We start from the raw sequence: 22,390 nt of genomic DNA on the forward strand, positions 1-22,390 counted from the left end.
AATCTTGCTCTGAAGAATTAACAATTGCTGGCTGGCAGCACAGCCTGGGCTGCTCTGAGAAGACATTTCAGTTTATATAAATATGTCTAAGACTAAGTAGTAACAGCAGAAAGCTAAGTTGAAAAGAAATAAGAAAATGACCAAAAATCCCACTATGAGGGGAACAACATACTTCAAAGCCATAAGCCAAAAATGCTCAGGGCCCACAAAACAATACAGCAATTTAGGGAGGTGAACAGGCATTTTCCAAAGGAATAGCACAGTAGTGGTACAGTAAGCACTGTGCATGTTTCAGCTGCCTTCAACAGCACTCCATTGCCATTGTAGCAAAGTCATCAAGTGTTAAAAAACATTTGCCTGTGAAGGAGTTGCCTGTAGCTGAACCTACTGCCTACTCCTATCTTTTAATGGAACAGAAGTGATGTGCACTATCCATGATAAGGCAGTTTAAAAAAATACATTCAAGAAGTCAATAGCACCAACTTTCAATCTGCCTTTGAATATTAAACTTGGCTAATTTGTACTGTCACCGTTGGTCCTACACCTTGTATATTGGAAAGTCTACATCATGCTCTCAAAAAACAAATTTATAAATAGCAATCTGCTTGAAAATACATAAGGCCATATTTATTTTAATGCTTAGAAGGGAGTCTCTTGGCTTTGTTCATGGCATGACTCAAAGAGAAGATGCAGGCATTTAGGTCAAGTACAGCAATACCAACTAGAATGGCAGAAAATGAATTCAAAGCTTATTTTGCCAAGTGGTATAATGATATTTGAATACAAAAGGTTTTATAGTCTACAGCATTGGATGACTGTGTAGAAGTCCTTAAGTCAATTATATCCTATAGGGAATAGAAAACAGATTCTAGTCCAACATATATTTTTATATCATATAGAGAGAAAGGCTGTCTGACCAGAAATTCAACTCTGCCTCTGTCTTCATTACCATGACCACACAAGAGAGAAGGATGTCCTTTAACAGTGGTCTGGTTTTGCCACTGAATTGGCCTCCTGCACTCATTTTAAGAGCCTGATAGGCCACCTGCTGATGTCTGTGGTGAACCTCTGCTTGAATCCAGGCATGTATGGTAGCTCCTTCCACATGTGTGAAACAGGGGTAAAACTGTCATTCCAGAGCCCAGGCCTACAAACTTTCCTTTACACATGAGTCCCATGGAATTAGTAAGGTTTGTCTGCATGGTATGAGGAAAGCACAGGTGTTTGCAAATGCAGGGCCCTGTCTGATGGAAATTTTTACACATGTTATCTCGAGATCTCTGCAATATACGTGAATACCAATACAAATAAAAAGTACAGGGAACTTAAATGGCATTATTTAATGTCTAGTTTGTGTTGGTGACACTTGATTATTCAGTATATTCCAGTGTGTGATGTTCATTCCTTGAGTATGTGCCACACCCTAGATTGGTTTCTCAGTGTTACAGCCATTCACAGCCATGATGTGGTACAGGCCTGTAGAATCAAGGCTGATTTGATTCTTTAGAGATGCACCTTATTGTTTGAAAGCAGGACCCCTGCTTTTCTAATATTTTAAACACTGTGATCTTTCAGAATGTGTTTATTGTATTAGTTTTGTATTGTAGATTATGATAGAAACTAGATTTTATAGCTTTTTAAAAGCAGTGATAATACTGAGCTTCATAGTGGCAGAACAAACTGTGTATATCCATATTATGAATATTAAAGCTGTGATTATATTTTGCCTTAAATAAAAGTCCAACCTTGAACAGTATGATTTTGCATTGGATTGTTTATTTCTGTACTTACCTTTCATAGTGCTGGCAAAACTTCCTTCCAGAACAGTCATGACTCAGTGCTCCAAAAGCTTTTCAGTGGTAATCAAAAGAAAAATAAATCATTTTAGAATGAGATAAATCATCCAGGCTGCACACAGTGCTTAGGTAAAACAGGTTATGGTAGTTTCCCACAAGACAAGACAGGTTGCTTTTGGCCTGTAGATTAAAGTTTCCCACTCTAGGTATTTATTGGTAGTGTGCTTAAATCTCAGTTTCCATAGCCTCTTCCCTTTCCAGAAAGACCCTCAATTCCCAGTGAAGAACACAAGAATTAAATTCACCTTGGTCTGCCCACAACAAGGTTTCCATCTTTATTATCATGAGCTTAGCTCAACTTGAGCTGAGGATTGGGACTCCAGATTTGCTAGTGCAGGAGTTAAAGAAATGGCCAAGTGTTCATTGGCACTTTTTGTGTAAATCTGGTGACACCCTAACTTGCATTAAAGAACAGTAGCAGATAAGCAGAAGTAGCCAGTAGTGATATCCCATTAATAATATCTCAGACTTCTTGTCTTGCCTTCCTCTTGTGCTCCTGTAGGTCCCAGGTGTGTAGTTACCTGGAAACAGGGAGCAGGCAGGAAGAAATAAGATCTATCACCAGAGCCAGCTGAGCATGAACCAAGTACCTGCACCAAGAGGAGAGAAGCAATGACTGGAGACTCCTGTGCAGGACACAGGCACCATCTGCCAACCTGGCTTGGTACCTCAGTTTTGTTTCTTGCCAGGTGCTCAGGTTCAGGATTTCATGGAGGGATTACAAAGGCTTGTCTTCTCTTCAGGGTGTCACCGTGTGCTGCTCATCCATGCAGGCATCGGCGATACTGCTGGGGTGACCGTCACATCTCCAGAAGGACTCCACGATTTTGGTGATCAAGGAGAAAGGGTGCTGCTGATGAGGGGGAAAGGCCCAGGGACAGCAGGCAAATGCTGCAGGTCAACAGCTGGTGTCACAGCAGGGCTCAGGGTTCTGTGGCCCAGGGAACCTTTGAAGGAAAAGGTCTGGCAAGCAAGAGGAGAGGCACCTGGCAAAGAGCTAAAAGGGCACCTCTGACACTGCCACACTGCCCTGATCAGGGACTCTGAGCTGGGTGTGTCAGGGGAGCCTCTCCTGCGTTCGCAACTCCTTTTCTGCCTTTGTTTGGTTTTGTTGTGGGCTTGTTTGTTTATTAATTAAATAATCTCTCAGCCTTTATTGTTGCACAGGGTTCTTTTCTTCCTGTACAGACTTTTCCCGTGCCTCTTCCTTTCAGATCATTATTTTATCACTAAGTCCCTGACAGGAGGGTGTAGCCAGGTGGAGATCAGTCTCTTCTCACAAGCAAACAGTGATAGGACTAAAGGACATGATCTTAAGCTGCACCAGGGGAGGTTTAGGTTGGACATTAGGAGGAATTTCTTCACAGAAAGGATGATTAGACATTGGAACGGGCTGCCCAGGGAAGTGGTGGAGTCACTGTCCCTGGAGGTGGCATTCAGTGCCATGGCGTGGTTCTCCAGCCTTGGTGGAGTCACAGTCCCTGGAGGGGCTTCAGCAATGCCTGGACGTGGCACTCAGTGCCATGGCGTGGTTCTCCAGCCTTGGTGGAGTCACAGTCCCTGAAGGGGCTTCAGCAATGCCTGGACGTGGCACTCAGTGCCATGGCGTGGTTCCTCTCCAGCCCGAGCGATGCCGCGGCTGTGCGATCCCCCAGCCTGACCAAGCGCCCTCAGGGGCACTCGCTCGCCCCTTCCCACCAACCCCCTCAGTTCAGCTCTGTGTGTGACGGCTGAAGCAGACACGATGAGGGGGAGCTCCCCGAGCACGGCCGGGGAACCTTCCCCCGCTCGCAGCCCAGCCAGGGTGCAGCCCCGGCCAGGATCCAGAGCCAGGCAGGATCCGAGCGCGGTCGGGATCGAGCCCCAGCCCGGATCCAGCCCCGAGCCGCAGAGGCCGCGGGCCAGCGGCGAGCCCGGCGCTCCCTCTGCCGGGGACTGGGCCCCGGTGCAAGGCGGCGGCGGCTGCAGGGCGGCCCGGGCTTGGGCGGCCGCCGCGATGAAATTCCCGGGCTCCGTCCTCGTCTCCCTCGTCCTCTTCATGTCCGAGACGGTGGCCGCGCTGTGCCTGAGCGCGGGCTACCACGACACGGGGAACCGCATGTGGCAGACGCTGACGCTGCTCTTCGCCCTCGTTCCCTGCGCTCTGGTGCAGCTCAGCCTGGTCTTCATCCACCGCGACGTGAGCCGCGACCGCCCGCTGGTGCTGCTGCTGCACCTGCTGCAGCTGGGGCCGCTCGTCAGGTCGGTGAGTCCCCGCCGGGGCCGGGGCCGGGGCCGAGCCCGGGGGCGGCCGGAGCCCCCCGGCCTTGGCGCGGTGCGGGCGGGGCCGCTCCCGCTCTGCACCGCCGCTCCCGCGTCCTGCCGCAGCCGCGGGAGGAACAGTCCCTTGGGAATGCCTCGGGCACAAACCTGGCCCCGGGGAAAGGGGCTCAGCCCTGCCGGGCCCGGGGAGCCGCCAGAGCCCCTCCGCGTCCCGCCCTGCGCTGGGTTTGCATCCCTGGGGCTTCTTGCTGATGGTTGGGTCTGTCCGCTGCTGCCTCATGCGCAGCGCTTCCAAGAGAGAACGGGAGATTCCTCCACTGTGTCTCCTTCTTCCACAACGATAGTACCCGTCCCATCCCATGGAACATCAGTGATGCTCTAGTCTGGCTTTGCCTTCCAAACGTGAGCTTCCCGCCACAAATTGCTTTGGAGATTTTCTCTATTCCAGTTCAATGTCTTACTGAAAATACCCGTAGGAAAAAAGGAAAATAGATGGAAAGTTACAGCAGTGTGCAACTCCACTACAAAATGTTTCTGGAGGGTATTAATTTTAAATTTATACTCAAATCTTTTATTTAAAAAGAAAGGGAATTAAATGCAGTGTTTATGTAGCTTGGAGAAGTATCACCAACTTTTTGAAATTCCCGAATAGTGTGTAAAAGGAAGATTTGTTCACGCTAAGGAAAGGTGAACAGTTTGGATGTTACAAAATATCTTACACTTTAAAAACATTGGCTTCTTCTATAACTATGCTGTTTTGCTTGCTTTGTTAAAATTTTAAAGATGTTGAAGTTGTGGCTTAACAAAGAGCTCTGGTTTTCTAAAAGCTAAAGAACAAACTGCTTCCACATTTTTGGAAAATAAGAGAGGAACCAAAGAGAAAGAAACTATCAAAAATTAAGTACATGACTTTTGTTATTCTAAATCAATTTATTGAGGTAAGACAGGGAAAGAATCTAATGTCAAGCCAGAATATGTGAGGAAGCAGACAAAGGATTTGAAGAACAAGAAGAAATTGAAGGATCTTCTTTTCAGTTATACAAAAGAAACATAGATTTATATTTTTACCTCAACCACCAAGCATTACTTGACTTTCTGTTTCTTTTTCAACATCAAGTTTTCAGTTTACAACACAAATCTTATCTTGTGCAGAATGCAGTTCCTGCTCTCTGGTGTACTCCCAGCTGCAGCCAGTGCTGTAAAACCAGTGAGCATATGAAAGCCCTGTCCTCTCCTCTAGTGTGTTGCTGACTCTGCACTTTTTCCTTTCTCAAAGATTTACAAACTTAGCATTTCCAGGAGGTTTGAGATGTTCTGGATGTGCTGTGCCAACAGCACAAGTGACAATGATGCCATAGTCCCCATGGCATCATTTAGGCATGACAAAGTGATGTGTGTTGACCTCTCTCTAAACCCACGACAACTGGAATTATAATTACTAATTAAATAGAGTAGTACATTCATACTACCTGAAAAACTTATTTTATGCTAAAGGCTGGAAGGATTCTACAAATTGAAAGTTTAATACAAACCAAGTTCTCTTTACTTCTAGGGAAATTGTCAGTTTGTAGGATACAGCACAAACATCTGGGAAGTCAAAATGATCTGACACAGACAGTAAAGGGTTTTGGGGTTTGGGTTTTTTTCCTTCCTTGCCTTCCTGCAGCTAAAGATTGTAATATCTGTCAGAAAAGGAAACTGATTGCTTCCTGTCAGATATAGCTCTGCACTGTAAATATTGTTGTGTTTTCAGCACACAAAATACCTTCCCTTTCCCTGCTTTGTAAGGGGGCTTCCTCCCCTGTGTGGACTGGCATACACACAAGGTGTGGGTGGTAGCTAGAAGGCAAAGAGTATTTTGGCTGTATCATCACTGCACTGTGGCTTTTACTTTTTGTAAGCTGTAAAGGACCATTGTCCTTGGAAGCATTTTACTCCATCCTTGTAGGCAAACCTCTGCTCCTTTGCTCCAGAGAATCCTGCTGCTCTCAGTCATCTGCTTCCCTTGTGTGAAGCCTGGCTCCATCCTCCCTGCTGGGACTCCTGTGCCTCCCTAGCACAGGCAAGGGCTGCTTAGGGAGAGCTGGGTCAAATTAGGTCAAATTAGGTCAATTAGGACACAGACAGTGGAGCTCCCCCAGGCTCTGTCTGCTTGTGGCAGGGGAAGGAAACGTGTAAGAGCCTTGAGGCTCTGTGTGATGACATGGTGCAACAGAGGGCTGGCAGCTTTGGAGGGCTTTAAAAGAAACTTAACTTTTTGACTATCTCTGTTTGATACAGCACAGTCAGGATTTCTCTGTTCAGACTTAAATACTCAGATATCAGTGCACTGCATTACCATCAGCCCAAATGTGTTGTGTGAGTTTTTATTCATCATCTTAAAATCTACATTTTTTCCCCCCTTCCTTTTTTCCTTAAAAAAAACTCCTTTAGATTTAAGGAATAGTTTGGGAATATCTTGGCAGGGAATGAGGGTATTTAGCCTTGCAAGCCAAATGATTCAGCCTATTTTGAATCATCTGAGTGATGGAAAAAAAGTACTTTCTCTCACAGAACCTTCTTGCATGCCACCACCTTCCCCAGCCACCCACACTCCACCTGCTCGGGAGGCACTCGCTGTCCTGCTGCTGCCACTGGAAGGACTAAAATTAGGTAGCATCCCTCTTCCAGAGAGGACTTTTGGTGTGCTGTTCATGTACCCTTTTTTAATTTCTTCTCCCACTCCCTCGGAGTTTCTCTATAAATTCAGAGCAATTTGTAGAGCAAAATTCCCATTCACCTTAGTGGCCTGGCTGTGATCCTTTGGATGCAGGCATGCCAGAGACTCTGCAGAGACTTGGCTGGAACAAAGTGACTGCAGTTTCTGGGCATCATGGGGACTCCTGCAGCATTTCAGGTCAATGCCACTCCTTATGAATGCACTTGTCTGGATGCTTAGAAGATTTATTCAGGTAGGTTTGGTTTTGGGTTTTTTTTGTTTGGTTTGGTTTTGGTTTTGGTTTTTTTGTTTGTGGGTTTTTTTTTGTTTTTTTTTTTCTTTTTTGCAAAAGGAGATTCTTTTACCACACTAAATAAATTATAACAGAAAAAATTATTTAAAATAGTAGCCATTGTCAATGAGAGGTTTATTACTTTTGTCTTTTCTCTAGGGAAGGTCATGATGAGCTTTCTGGCTCAGGCTGCTCCTGTGCAAGGGTTTGTCTCTTTGTTCCCTTCATTTGGGTGGCACTTGTAGCACCAAAGTCACCTTGAGATTTGAAGCACTGCTGCAATTCCAATACATAATTACTGGATGTAGTTTTGCTGGTGTACCGCTCTACACTTAAGGATTTCTTCTAAGTGTAAATAACCCCTCAGAGAATCAGGGAATTGTTTAGGTTGGAAAGGACCTCTAAGATCACTGAGTCCAACTGATAACCCAGCACCACTTTGTTCACCACTAAACCATGTCCATGAACACCACATCCACATGCTTTTGAACATTCCTAAGCATGGTGGTGCTTCACACCACTTCCCTGGGCAGCTTATTCCAATTCCTGACTGCTCTTTCAGTGAAAAAATCTTTACTAATATCCACCTGAACCTCCCCTGGACCAACTTTACACCATTTCTTCTTGTCCTGTCTCTTGTTATCTTGGGAGACGAGATTGATCCCCACCTCTGTACAACCTCCTGAGGAGTTGCAGAGAGTGATAATGTTCCTCCTGAGCCTCCTTTTGTCCTTACATTCATAATAGGCACCAGAGAACTTTTTTCACTCTTTTCAATTTTTGCACTCTTTTCAATTCTTCAAGTAACAAAAAGTTCAAGAGCTGAAGTGCAGATTTCCAACAAACTGACTTGGCCAGTCTGGGCTTAGTCACACACTGGGGATGGTGGTGCTGGGACTGTGAGTCTGCTGGATACAGGGACTGCTCCCACCTGATTTACTGAAGACTCTACTGAACTGGCATCATCAAAACCAGCTGGTGTGAACCTGGCAGTGCTTCCTTCTGGTACCAGCTTCATGGAGAGGGGAGTTTTTGTGACTGCAGGTGTCTTTGGAACTCTGTTACTGGAGCTCTGTTAGTGCAGTGTGAGCCCAGCCTGTTCTGTGTGAGGAGATGCAATCAGGGGAGGGCTGGGTCAGCAGAAGGATGAACTCCTGCAAAACAAATCTCAATATAACAGGCCCCCTATATAGAACACTAATGACTGTTTTCCTCAGGTTATGATAGGACAAGGATATAAACAATAGACTTTTTTTTTTTAATGGGATCAGGCTTTGTTTCTCAAGGCATAAGGAGAAACAATTACATGTACCATGTAGACAGCAGCACAGCAGATGCAGGAGGAAGCTTGTATCAAACTGCCAGAGGAGCTGATGTTATGGCCAAAGTTTGATTCTGTGAGCTGCAGGAAGTAAAAAAAAAAAAAAAAAAGAAAAAACAAAACCCTCAATTTTTTTACAATCATTCATGTTTTGGGGATCTAATTCTGCAGTTTGAAATCTAATAAGCTCTAATGGTGCAGATACTGTTTCAGTGACATTGTGCAGAAACCTTGTCCCTTGTGAGTAGTCTCTCTTTGCTAGTGACCTGCTTAAAAGTTCAAAATAGAACAGGTCTAAAAACTTCCCTTCCTTGTAGGACTTCATCAGCAGATCTCACTGTAGGAGATCCTCCTAGCTTTAAACTTTACAACTCTTGATGTGTCTCCCCCTTTTCCAGATGGGAAGAATATATCTAAACTCTCTTCAGGCTATTTTCTTCCCTTTATTCTTGAGCAGATGTGTTAGGTGTCCATGGTGAGGTGAACAGGAAATCAGTGCAGGTAAAAGGTAGAACAGTGAGTGAGGAGCAGATCTTTGCCTGGTGCAGGTAAGTAAATCTGCAGGAGTGACAAGTCTCTTGCATATTTCTCTAAAGAGAAGGAATTAGTGAAAATTATGTATCAGAGAAATCTACTTGTACATTTACAGAGGGTGTTTATGGATAGGTCTCAAATAGCCATTTGTTCTTGGAGTGCTGGTTGGGTGTGGAAAGTTCCCTGTTTTCATTGCCTTCTCCCTTTTCACACCACCATTATTTTGCCTGTGTTCCAATCCCACGCATCCATGATAAAAGAGGGAATGAGGTGCTCACTCTCAGCAAGTATATAAGGGTAGGATTATTCCTCCTACTTACTGTGTAGAAGACAAATGTGTTGGGGCTGAATCACTCTTTGTGAGCACCATCAGGATCCCTGGAAAAGTATGGCTCTTCTTTCTGCCAGGATAAGGCAGCAGGGGAGAAAACAGCACCATCATTTTCTTACCTCTTAACTTTCACTCTAGAAAGTAGATCTGACTTTTTTTTCTCAGAGCAATTTTAGTTCCTGCACAGCCAGTGCTGTGGTTGGCAGTGCCTTACATGCAGAGGACACAGGCAGCTGCTTGTCTTCTGCCCTTGACACCATGTGAAGGGCTCTTGAAGCGGCCCTAAACATCATTGCAGGAGATGGATTGTGCAGAAGTTGGGATCTCCCACTCCTGTCCCTCTGGAGCAGAGCAGCAATGAGGGATTCTGTGGAATTCACCATGCTGCAGGAGCTTGTAACTGTGGGGGAAAGCTGCCATGAAACAATCCCCTTCTTGCTTTGTCTCTTAGTTGTATTTCATGCTAAAAAGAGCAAGCCAGGCAGTTCATTTAAAGACAGGATGCCCAACACCTCAGCATGTGCTGCATAGGCAAAGCCACAGTCTGACACAGCAACAAGATCTGCATTGATTCTTCATCACAGTTCTGGACCCTTCTCATCTGCATGGTCATTGAAGTGCCTGTGCCCCTCCCACATTCTACTCCTTAAACCTTTAGATTTGTGCTTGTTCTTTCTGGTGTGTCAGCTGCAAGTCTGCTCCTGCTGGAAGCAGTTGCTTGGGCAGTGGCACCAGCTGAATGCATTTGTTATTTGTCCCAGAAGGCCTGACTTCCAGAAACACTCTTGCATGGGACTGGCAGGGCCTGGGAGAAAATGGGCATCATTATCAATGTAATCTGAATGCTTGCATATAGCATTTTTTATCACTCTGTTGTAGTGGTAAAAGCCCCATTTAGCTCTGAGGTTTGTTTATCAGACCATTTCACATTGTGTTTGCTTTTCTGTATGGTCAAAAAATCCCCATCACAAACAATATCCTGCTACTTAATATCCAGCTAATAAATAAAAATCAAATGCTTGCTCCAAAACTCTGAGTTTGGTTGGTTATAATGTTTGCTATTGTCAGTAGTCTCATAAATCTGATCTCCTTAATGGGATCACTACATATTTTTTTTTGATGGGTCCCTAGACTATATCTGCTTCTAATCACACACAGCAAGAGTTCAGAGCCTGATGCTGAGATCCAGTTCTCCATAATATACTCAGACTTGCCCTCAGCTCAGGGTGAATGCATGGCTGTGAATACTAAATGAGACAAAAATGGTCTGGGATCTTTCTTTTTGGAATAAAATCGATTTGTTGGTTTCAGAATCTATGCTGGCTTCATAAAGCCACAGTGCTTTATTAATTTTTCACACTTTTATTTTGGCTATATGTATTCTTTCATGTGGAACAAGATTGACAGGGAGTGAAAAGATTAATGGGGGAAGACAGAAAGTCACCTCTGTGAATGGAGCATTCAGAGCAGCAGGAATGTTGAACAGCTTTAGTCATAATGATAGCTGAAGCCTAGTGAATCAGGAATAGTGATTCACAATCACTTCATCTAGAGCGTTTGAAACTTGCAAGTGGTCCAATTAGAAAAAAAATGAAGTAAAGTTAATTAAATTAAACAGAAGTTTGTTTTTTTTCTTCTCCCTTCCCCTTCATCTTGTGATTTCACCTGTTCCCTGCTTGTTATTACTTCCTAGACAAGGGTGAATATTTATTTCCCCGTGTGTTTTGGGTCCTGCTTGATGCCCAAGCCTGACCTTGACACCTTCATACCCAAGGAGTTCTCTTAGAACTACTCCTCATGAGTAAACTTTATGAAGACTATGAACTAGTTTTCATAAAGATTTAGCCAGTTAAAAAACAATCATTGGAAGGAAGTTGAGGAAGATGTTCTTTCCTTGCAGATATCTCTCTGGGCTGTTATCTTCTTTTATACTCCAGGACCCAGATTGTCCTTGTTGCTGCAGCATTTTCTGGAGACAACCTTTTCTGTTCTCTCCCAAATGTATGGATTTATCTCTGTGCGTGGGTGAGGGCAGCAAATAGTGTAACAATATGTAATTTATGAGCAGAAGTGTATGTGCTGGCACCAGTTTGTTCCTTGGGAGTTAGCTGGCAGTAAGTTAGACCTGTATAAACAAGAGGCTTTGGCTCCCACTGTGTTTAAAGTATGAAGAGCTGCAGCAACTTGAAACACTGCATCTTCTGAGTTAGAATCTTTTTTGCCAGATTATGTTTAATATTTCTTTAACAGAACAGTAAACATAAGCCCACTTGAGAACTAAAGCTCCTATTCTTGTGCCTTCAAAAAAATAATGTTGATTTCAAGGGTTGTGAGGCTCAAAACTGCTCCTTCTCACTGGTCTTGCATGTTACTGGTGTTTTGAACCATTGCTTGGTAAAGTTTTGAGGTGTGTGCACCTGCTTATGCCCCAAGCTTCCCCCTTCAGATGTTTTAAGGCAAAGGTATGAAAAGTGGGTTTATTGCCATGTCCCATTAGCATGTCACAGATGTATCAATAACATAAGGAAAAATACATGAGTAGCTGAAGAAACACACTTCCAATTTAGGTCCTGGGTTTGACATCCTTGTAGTGGATAAGCAGTTTAAGGACTTTAGTGGGATAGCAGAGAGCAAGGACTGCTCATAGAAAATAATTAAACATCCTCTCAAATCTGAGTACTACAAGCAGCCCAAAGGGCACTGCCAGGTTCCTGCCCTCTGGTAACATGTAATTTTTGTTTTAAAGAATGAAATCTGTCGTATTCCAAGTTTACCAGGAGGAGAAAACCTGCAGGCTTTGCTCTATGAAAAAATGTCTTAGGCCTTAGTATGTGACTGCTTAGAATGCCAGGAACTGGGGAGACCTTTCATTCTTTCATTTTTCCCTGTTACTCTATCTCCTTGTTTGCTTGTAGGTGTGTGGAAGCCCTTTACATTTACTTCCATGCTGGCAGAGTTGAAGATCCCTATGTGAGCATCACCAAGAAGAGGCAGCTGCCCAAGGATGGGCACTCAGAAGAAGTAGAGAAGGAGGTGGGACAGACTGAGGGCAAGCTGCTCACACACAGGTCTGCCTTCAGCAGGGTCTCTGTCATCCAGGCCTTCCTGGGCTCAGCGCCCCAGCTCACGCTCCAGCTCTACATCTCTGTCCTGCAGCAGGAGGTCACCGTGGCCCGAAGTAGGTGGAGCTGTTGCTATGACCTTTTTGGTGTTTGGGTGGGAGGGCAGTCAGTTAGAGCTGTCTTGAACAAGAACCAAGCATTCTGCAATGGGTTTCATCTCCCTGGTAGCTTTTGATGCTGATGTTGCTTTCAAGTTTATATCGTCATGTTTTAGACTATGACACCTTCTGTAGCACACTTGGGTGCTGTAAAAACACTGATTTGATAAAGTGACCATTATGGTATGAGAGAGAGGCAGCTGGAGGGACTGAGCTAACCCTAACCCTAACCCTAACCCTAACCCTAACCCTAACCCCATGAGCTGTCTGCATGAAGAATTTTAAAAATTACCTCTATTCCATTTTGATTTTTGAGCAAAACTTTCTGGAAAATTCCTTGGAGTACACTGCAGAGCATGTTTTGTCATGCTGCCTCAGGGAAGATATACTTTTAGGAGCGCAGTTTTAAATATGAACTGAGAACATGAACTGTCTTTACTTGTGCCAGACTCTGATTCTGGAATCAAAAGGCAGGACTCAGTAAGCTGCTGTGCAACTGTGGTCATCTCATCTCTGGACCCAAGCTGTTAAACCTTCACCAACATGGGCTTACCAGGACACATCTGTCTTACTGTGGCACTCAGCATCTTGCTTCTATGATATGCTCTTGGTTTTCTGGCACACTGCTAAATGGAGAACCACTCTGGGACAAACAGCTTTTCAGTGTGAGAAAGGACTTTGGCACCTGTGTGAACTTGAAGGTGCATTTCCGCTGAAATGCTAAATAGCTCTTGTATCTCTAAGGCCCTGAGAGGATGTTTACACAGCTAGGGAGGCTGAGGGTAAGGTGCAATTACTAATTCAAATAAAGTAAAATAATAGTAATAATAATAGTAATAATAGTAATAATATTAATATTAATATTAATAATAATAATAATAATAATAATAATAATAATAATAATAATAATAATAATAATAAAAACAGTAGTAGTAATGAAGGGGACAGAGAGGGGTAGAGGGAGAGAGGGAAAAGAATAAAGCCCAAGAAAGACAAGTGATGCACAAACCATCCCCCAGCATCAACTGGCTCTTCCCAGACAACTCTCCCCAGTTAATACACTGAGTATCATACCAATGGTATGGAATATCCCTCTGGATAGTTTGGGTCATCTGTTCTGGCTGTGCTTCTTCACAGCTTCTTGTGTACTTCTTCACTGGCAGAGCGTGGGAAACTGAAAAGTCCTTGACTTAAAGCACTGCTGAGCAACAATTAAAACAGTGTGTTATCAACATTATTCTCATACTGAATCCAAATTCAGCACTGTATCAGCTACTAGAAAAAAAATTAATTCTACCCCAGCCAAAACTAGAACATCATAGCAGTAGTTTCTTGGAAGACATTACTCCTTCCAGTTCCTGAGTGAAATATTACTCCTTCTAGTCCCTGAGTTCTTCATAACTAAGGTGGGTCCTTCAAATAACCATGGCACTTGTGATGTGGGATGGAGACAGTGTGACTGAATCCTCTGCTGAACAGTGCAATTAGCAAAATTTCCAGTCACTTTGCTGTAGATGGCATTTGCTTGAGAAAGGTCACCTTTTTATTGTCTTTCTTTTATTACTGGTTTTGGCCTTACTGGTCATGATTTCCAAAGAGAAGTCCTGTGTTCTAGATGATCAGAGAATTGCATATTTAATAATCATTTGTAATGCTCTATTGCTTCTAGCTTATCTCTGCTGAGATAAGCTGTAATCACAAACTGATAAGTGACATTCCTTGGGTGAAATGACCAGAGATAAGCTGGCTCACCAGAGTTTGGTAAACCCACTTGCAAATGCAGCAGTTATTTCATGCTTCCCAGGAGCATCTCCATACAGATGTAATTCTAAAATACAGAAATGCAAAGGAAAAGAAAGCGTTAGGAAAGGTGTCGATGTCTGTTAGAGGTCATTCATCAGAAAAACAAGAGTCCTGGCCAAATTCTTGTTGTGTGTCTCTTATCCAGCCAGCCCAGTTCTTATTCCACACTTCAGATGTCTTCAGCTTCCCTGTTCTTTGACACTGGTCCTCCAAATTTCAGGCTCTCCTCCATTTGCATCTGTTATAATGATCATTGTCTTGTATTTTGATTTCCATGTGTTTTGTCTTGTCTCCTCATCAGTCTGTTATTTTTCTGGATTCCTACATTTCTTGCCATTCTGTATAAATTCTGCTTGTTCAGGGTAATGAGGTTGCTTGCTATCACCTGAGAACCTGAAGCTGTTTTACCATCATGCTGGGGGCATGGCACTTCCCTTTCAAATCTGTTTGAAACTCCCTATTGCTTCCAATGTTGGCTTGAACACTTCTGAAAAGAACATGCATCCTTGCTGAGCCCTTTGTCAGCCAGAGCCATGCTGCAAATTTCTTGTGTTTTTCATGGCATTCATTAATTTCTCTGGATGTTTTCTTCTGGATTATTGGGGTCTTGCCAGTGTCTGGCATTCTTCAAAATTGTCATTTCACAGTCTGTCAAGAATGTAAGATCAAGACAACTAGAGAGCTGCCAAAGCAGGACCAGCTCTTGAGGTTAGTTATGAGCAACATAAAGCTTTGGTGGCTGTTTATTATGAAAAGTGTAAAAGTGTTGGATGTAATACAACACTGGAAACCCACATGTATTAGCCTAATCTGAGTCCTAGTTCTATTTTGTATACATATAACTATAGTATCTATAATAGATCTCAGTGGTACTTGTGAGGTAGCTCATCTAGAGCAGAATTCACTGTCTTAGCAGTTTCTGAAGTGGGAAGGACCAGGTTGTGAAAGGACTTCAGATGTAATAACAAAACACAACAAAGCAAATCAGTGCCTCCCCAGATGACTCTGTGAGTGTCTACCTCTCATTTGTAAGAAAAACACTTTTGGGAAGAGGAAGGAAGAAGAGAAAGGCCACCTTTATAAGGACTGTTGGAGGATTTGGAAATGTTCCAGGGGAAAATACTTTTCCTTTTACATTTAATTTCTTTCCCTGCTCAGGATGAGTAAAAGCAACAGTGTCACCCACTGGTATTTCCCTTTGTGGTTGCTTCAAACTATCTTTCTCACAGAGTTATAAATTATGTTTGAACTGAAGGTTTGGTGACAATGATGAGCTTTTAGGAAAGGAGTAGGACTGGGCTAGTGTGTTTAACCAGAGTCAGCATGACTTATTTTCTATCAATGAAGAAGTGCCTCTTTTGAAGGCTTGAGTTTACAAGATAGGTTTGAGATTAATATAGATTCCCTAAAGTGAAATTGGGAATAAGATCAATGTTTCAGCTTGTCAAAGCAGAAAGCAAGCAGAGTTCCAGCACAGCAGCACTCAGTCTCCAGTGGGTACATCTTTATGTTCCTTTACTCTGAGAACATTCTTTTGCTTCATGAGCTGCTGGAATTTATGTTCTTTCACAGCTCAAAACTACAGGACAGATTTTGTAAAAAGCCATAGGACATCAAGCAATATTCTTGACTGAACTCACCTGCTCTTCTGCTTTCACCTGATGTTTTTCCAAGACATAACAATTAAAAATGCCCAGCTCTATGTGTCTTTTTCCACATAGGTTTACTGTCACATGGTTATTTTAAGTTATTATCAGAGACATCATTCAGTGCTGTAAGAAAGATGTAAAAACTACTGGCTACCTACAAACAATTTCAGCATAAACATTTTCAGAGAATATATCCACCACCAAACTGGCATGAACAAAATTACCATATAAAATGATAAATGCTTTTCACCTTATTGAGTGCCTTGGGAAATTAGATATAAAAACTTAATTATTTTCCAAAGTAATTCAGAGGTGTTGTGGGTCATAATGAAAAAGAGATTAGCTGAAATGATAGAGAAAATTCTCTTAGAAAGTTGTTAGAGGTCTTAAAATACACTTGTTTCTCCCAAAGGATTGCTTAGAAATTAGTGACTTATAATTACAAAAAAACCCCAACCCCTGATAATTTTGGCCATATAGCTATAGCAAAATGGGGAATTCAGTTTATTTATAGGATACAAATGTTTATTTGTAGGATATTGGCACACAAACCAATTGAAGGCTGCAGAAAACACTGGTTGCTAAGCATTGCAAATGTAATTGACATAATTAAGAATTCCAAACTCTAATTATTATATCTGAGGCAATATCAGCTATTCAGCATATTAGTAAAAATTGTGAACAAATATTTATATAATTTCACATGCAAATACAAAAAAACCTGTGGGCAGTTAGCACTTTGTTTATTCTCTGTGTTCAGTATTCATGTACATTTGTACCAACTTTATAAGGCAAGACAGGATGTCCTCCTGCCGTGCCAGGTAACATCCGGTCTCTGCCTTCATTTCTGCAGAATTTAAATGTGAAACCTTCCTTTCAAGGATTCTGGGTAGGTGGGGGGTGCTGAAAATTGATCTGAATTTAAAGACATTTTTAATAGGAGGTTTTTTGGTTTTTTTTTGTTTTTTTTTGGTTTTTTTTAATGCATGATACAGATTAGTGTATAAATAAAATTGATGTATAGGAAAACACAGTGCACGCGGGTGAGTAAATATCTCCGCACAGCCAGAGACAACGGGGACAGTGCTGGGTTTAAATTCCTTCAGCTTTCAATTTTGAGCTGTATCACATAGCTTTATTGTGATTTGCTCTGACACAGAATTTCACAAGCACCAAGTTATCTGCATGTCCAAGTTACTCCAAAGTTTCAGCTTCTATTTTGCAGTTTTTCATCAGTGTGAAAGGGAGTAGCACCCCTGTTCCTTGTGGAGTGCTGTGGGAGTTAGGGAGCAAGCTGGATACTGTGATGACTGGGCTGTGAAATTACCAAGGACAGCCCTGGGCACGGGGAGGAGGGACAGGCACTTATGGCTGCTGAGTGCCTTCTTCTCACCAGCTTCCTGAATAAGCATCAAGCAGGGACCAAAATAGGAGGTAGGATTAGAGTCATGTGCCGGGTTTTGCTGGGGTAGAGTTCATTTCCTTCACACAAGTAGGGCTGGGAATGGCTCCCTGTGGCATTACACCCTGCTGGGAATCCCCAGGAGTGCGGTGACAATGACTGCAGATGCAATGCCTGCTGCTAAGATTGTGGAAAACGCCAATCACTTATTTCTAAAATTTTTAAAAGTTTAATGGTAATAAAATGGTTAAAAAGAATAGTAACACAATTAGAGTAATAACAATTTGGACCAATTGAATTAGGACAATATGAGACAATAAAAACCAAAGAGTTACGGACGTCCGGGTACCTTTTTCTAGGCATCACGAGCCCGAAAAAGGACACCCGTTAACAAAGGACTAGCCCTTAAGAACAACAGCTCGTTGCATATTCATGCACCTCATACATGATGCATAAATTCCATTCAAACACAGGATTCCGTCTGGTCAGTGTCATCTTCTTCCTTCTAATCCTAACAGTGCCTCTAAGGCGGGAAGAAGTTCGTTTCTTCTGATAAGAAGGCAATAAATTCCCTTTCTCTGAAAGATTTAGGTGTCCTGTGGCTGCTGTCTCGCTGCAAGCCCTTCTTATTAAACAAAGCATCTTACATAGCATAGTTTCTATTTTAACAATTTTTTTATAGCTTAAAACTATATTTAACACAGTACTTAAGAGAATTAATACAGCATTACTTTCTAACACAACACATATAATATTCATTTTAATATTTGCGAAAAGCCAATCATAAAATACATGCATTTTTCACAAAGATGAAGGTCCTGATTTGTCTTTTCTGTTTGTAGGTGTTTTTATGGTGCTCTCTCTCCTCTCGATCGTTTACGGCGCCTTACGCTGCAACATCCTGGCCATTAAGATAAAGTACGACGATTACAATGTCCGTGTGAAACCTGCCGCCTACCTCTGCATATTCATGTGGAGGAGCTTTGAGATCGCCACACGAGTCACGGTGCTGGTGCTTTTCGGTTCAGTCCTTAAAATCTGGGTTTTTGTCGTCGTGCTGCTGAATTTCTTAGGGTTCTTCCTCTACCCCTGGATTCTCTTCTGGCTTAGCAAGTCGCCATTTCCTGAGAATATAGAGAAGGAATTGAGCAGGTTGGGCACTACCATCGTCCTGTGCCTTCTCACGTTCCTGTACGCTGGCATTAACATGTTCTGCTGGTCGGCAGCGCAGGTGGAGCTCAGCGACCCCGACCTGATCAGCAAGTCGCAGAACTGGTACCGCATGACCGTGTACTACATCGTGCGGCTGATGGAGAACGCCTTCCTCCTGCTCATGTGGTACATCTACAGAACAGACTTCTACCTCTATGTCTGTGCCCCTATGCTGTTCCTGCAGCTCCTCATAGGTTACTGCATGGGCATCTTCTTCATGTTGGTGTTCTACCAGTTCTGTCATCCGTGCAAAAAACTTTTCTCCTCCAGTGTTACTGAAGCTTTGTTGTCCTGTTTCAAGATTCTCTACTTAATTTGCCAGCATCAAAAATCCTCTCTACTGACAGGCAAGGTGGTGATAAAATCTCCTGAAAAGACTGATGAAGCACGGGGCAGTAGCAAGACAATAGATTCTCAAAACAGGAATATCCATCAAAGTGTTTCTTCCAATGCCTAGTGCAATTGGAAGCAAGTAGGTGCCTTTGGAAGGTGGCAGATCACCTGCTGGGAGCATTGTGTATCTTAGACATTGTGTCTTGTGGGTAGGATTTCTTTCTTGCAGATGTAGCACTGCATGATGGCTGACATGCCTGTTTTTGTGGAGAGCAGTGTATGAGTATTTGTGTTTGTGTACAGAGAGCAATCGTTGTTTGTAGATTTCTATTTCAGAGCCTTTTTGCACACATGTTTATTGTCACATGCTGATTTTAAGTCATTATTGGAGACATCATTCAGAAACTGTCGTGATGCTCACCTTACTCAGGAAGTCTGAGGATGGAAGGCAATGACTTTTATTTCAGACATTATGTCCCATGGCATGCCACCCTAGCATGGAAACAGAGCTTAGACCTGGACTATGTATGGATTGTAGCTGTGGTCTGCTTTGATCAAATTGCAGACTATTTTACACTCTAATCAGTGTAATAAGATAATACTTCTCTCAGTGGTAGTAGAATTGGACTTGCACAATGCACTGTAGTCTGGGTTGCCATGAAACAGCCAATTAGCCAGCACTGACACAGAAATGTGGCTGTTTCTGAGGATGGACAGAGGGGTTATTGGCTTTGCACTGTTTCACCCTTCATGTTTACTGCTTGTTAGTAAGGGAAGTAAATTTAACACATTAATTGTGATGTTCTGGAATAGCTCATTTTCCTTTCATTATTATTTCTTTAATACTTTGTGATGTTCTGGTGTCAGGGTGGTGTTCATTTTATATAAATATCTAAGGCTGGACAGACAGCGTGTACCAGTCATGTAGGTGCTCTCCAGTGCACATCTCCAGGGAGTGACTCAGCCCGTCTCAAAATAGGTGATAGGAATCACTCTCTGGAGACCTGTTACTCAGTGTTAACCAGATGCCTTCACAATTAGTTCTGACTGTCCATCTGACTTTTAGATGGCTGAAGTTAGAAAGATGAGCACTTCCCTGATCATCAGGGGTTTGGTAGTGCCCCAAGTAGGCAGCTCATTGACTTTTTGTACTTGCATAGAAGACACTGGTTCCTTCTTTTTTGAGCTGTGATTTGTTATGATTCGTTTAATATCATTAATTCAAAACCCTCTGACTTCTTTACCTCAGAAGTATCACAACCCTGATACTGAAGTATGAAAGAGAAAACGGAAGTCATTGACTTTTTGTTCTCAGCAATACATCACCACAAATAAAAGTGTTTCTGTATTTTTTAAATTTCTGAGAAAGCTTTAGCAGATGAACACACAACAATTTAGTGAAAATACACAGACCCATATGTATTTTCACAAATTAAGTGAAAGCATTTTGCACTTTGTTTGCTTAGCACCTTCCTAACATTTCTTTTGAGTGTTACACATTATGGCTGCTCATGGAAACAAATAATTGATGACCAAAGCATCTCCCAGTGCTTGAAGCTTAGTCTCCATTCTGTCCTCATGCAGGATGTGAAGTTCTTAATAGGGATGACATCATCATAATTGTTTTAGAAGTGTCTCAAACTCAGGTCTGGGGTCATTTTTAATGAAATATGTCACCTGCAGTGCTGCAAAGACATAACCTGCTTTTATTTTTCCTTTACTACAGTGTAAATGAATGTCTTCATATTTCAGTTTTATTATGGAGTTATGTTTTCATTTTGCTAAATATGTGTCTATGTATGGTATGTGTACGTAGATGTCATTAAATTATTGGTGGGTGGTAATGGGATTGTTGGCCTGATTTTGCCATGGGAATGTGCCTCATATCTGGGGAAGACACCAAACACCTCCATTCTAATTTCTCTGAGGAGAGGAGAAAAGAATAGTGAAGTGACTCCTTGAAGACACAAGGGTGTTTCTCTGTACCTCTGTATGTGAAAGTACAGTACAGGATTTCTCTGTGCTTTTCTAGATGTAAATTATTGTTGCTTTTTCTTTTTCAGTGGACAGTTAAAGGAGCGAGAGAGAAGGTAACCTTTTCTTCCAAACCTGTGGAGTTCAGCCCAGTGGCTCAAATTTTCTGGTGTTCCTAGCCAAAACTGAGTATCTGTCTTTATAGCTGGACACTCATCAATATCAATAATCAGGGAATTATAGTGGCTGCCTATCTAGAAATGTACCCAGGTCAGAAACATTAGTCTTTGGGGGAAAATTTTAAAAGTGGCTTCATATGTAGTAGTAGCTCCTATCTAAAGAGAGAGCTTAAAGCAGAGTTTGGACACTGTAAGTGGTGGTGCAGTTGTGATTGTGCCATTTGGAAACAGTGAAAGCTTCACAAACCTCAGCCAGGTTGGTGCCACAGTGAAGGCAAATGTAGGAGAGGTGCAGAGCCAGGAGCCCAGGATGAATACACAGTGAGTACCATTGCACCTCACAGAAGACTCTAGATGCATATTTAGAGTGGCTGTCACATTACTTCTTATTTTTATACCAGTCTCCTGAAGTGCATGCATAGGGAGATGAATATTGAAATCACTGTTATGAGAGGGGAAAAAAAAGAGTTTATATGGGTTCTATTGCTGTCCTATGGTTTTGCCTTAGTTGTGCAGAATAACCAAATACAGTTCAAACACTCCTCCTGCACGGGGGGCTGTTGCTGTGCAGTGCCTGGTGTCACCATGGCCCAGGGTGGTTTATCCAGCTGGTGGAAAGGTGCAGGAGGGAGACACAACGATGCTGTGTCAGACCAGGGCTTGAAGGGAGCAGCTGCTTTTTCTGAGCATGCTGTAAAGCTGGGAGAGGCAGTTTTCTCCAGATAATGGAGAGTGTTGTTATCAGTACATCCAGTGGCTGCATGGAGAAGACATGAGACATGAGAGCATGAGTACAATGTCTGTGTATGAATGAGTGATCTCTTGCTGCAAGTTCACTGTGCTTTTACTCTCCTCTCTGAATATTAGAGGAGCCTGTGTGTTCCATGGAAGGATTTAGGGCTACTGCTGACAACTCTACTCTTTTGAGTAGTCCTGAGTCACACAAAGGATGGCTCAGCAAGGGTTATTTGTGTATAAGAGTATACAAGATCTGACACATGGGTTTTCTTTTATACTTGTAAAACAGCACCAATTAAAATGTTGAAACTATCCCTCAAGTTGTGTTGGTGTCAGTTCTTAGTGTGCTGCTTTCAAGAAATCTGAAGTAAAGGTAACAGAGCACACTGTCATCTGTCACCTCATAGCAGCAGAAATGTTTTCAAGAAGACCTGACAGAAGAATTTATCTGTGATTGATTTGGGAGCTCTTTACCCCCATGCTTCCATTGCTGTTTAGAAAAACATTTTGTAAGAGGGGGGCAGTTTAAGAGGCCAGTGTTGTATGGAACAAGATTAGTATAGCTTACTCATTGTCAGTGTGAGAA

At 42.7% G+C, this 22,390-nt stretch overlaps 1 protein-coding gene across 1 annotated transcript; it reads left to right on the top strand.

The window, feature by feature from the left end:
- Positions 1-3,837: 3,837 nt before the first annotated feature.
- Positions 3,838-22,061, top strand: XK (X-linked Kx blood group antigen, Kell and VPS13A binding protein). Its single transcript, XM_059465974.1, has 3 exons — positions 3,838-4,097; positions 12,210-12,472; positions 18,211-22,061. Exons 1-3 carry the CDS (start codon positions 3,853-3,855, stop codon positions 19,035-19,037), a joined length of 1,335 nt encoding a protein of 444 aa, XP_059321957.1. The 5' UTR covers positions 3,838-3,852; the 3' UTR covers positions 19,038-22,061.
- The last annotated feature ends 329 nt before the right edge of the window (positions 22,062-22,390 follow it).

Source organism: Ammospiza nelsoni, chromosome 2 (assembly GCF_027579445.1).
Source record: "Ammospiza nelsoni isolate bAmmNel1 chromosome 2, bAmmNel1.pri, whole genome shotgun sequence".
Taxonomy (NCBI): domain Eukaryota; kingdom Metazoa; phylum Chordata; class Aves; order Passeriformes; family Passerellidae; genus Ammospiza; species Ammospiza nelsoni.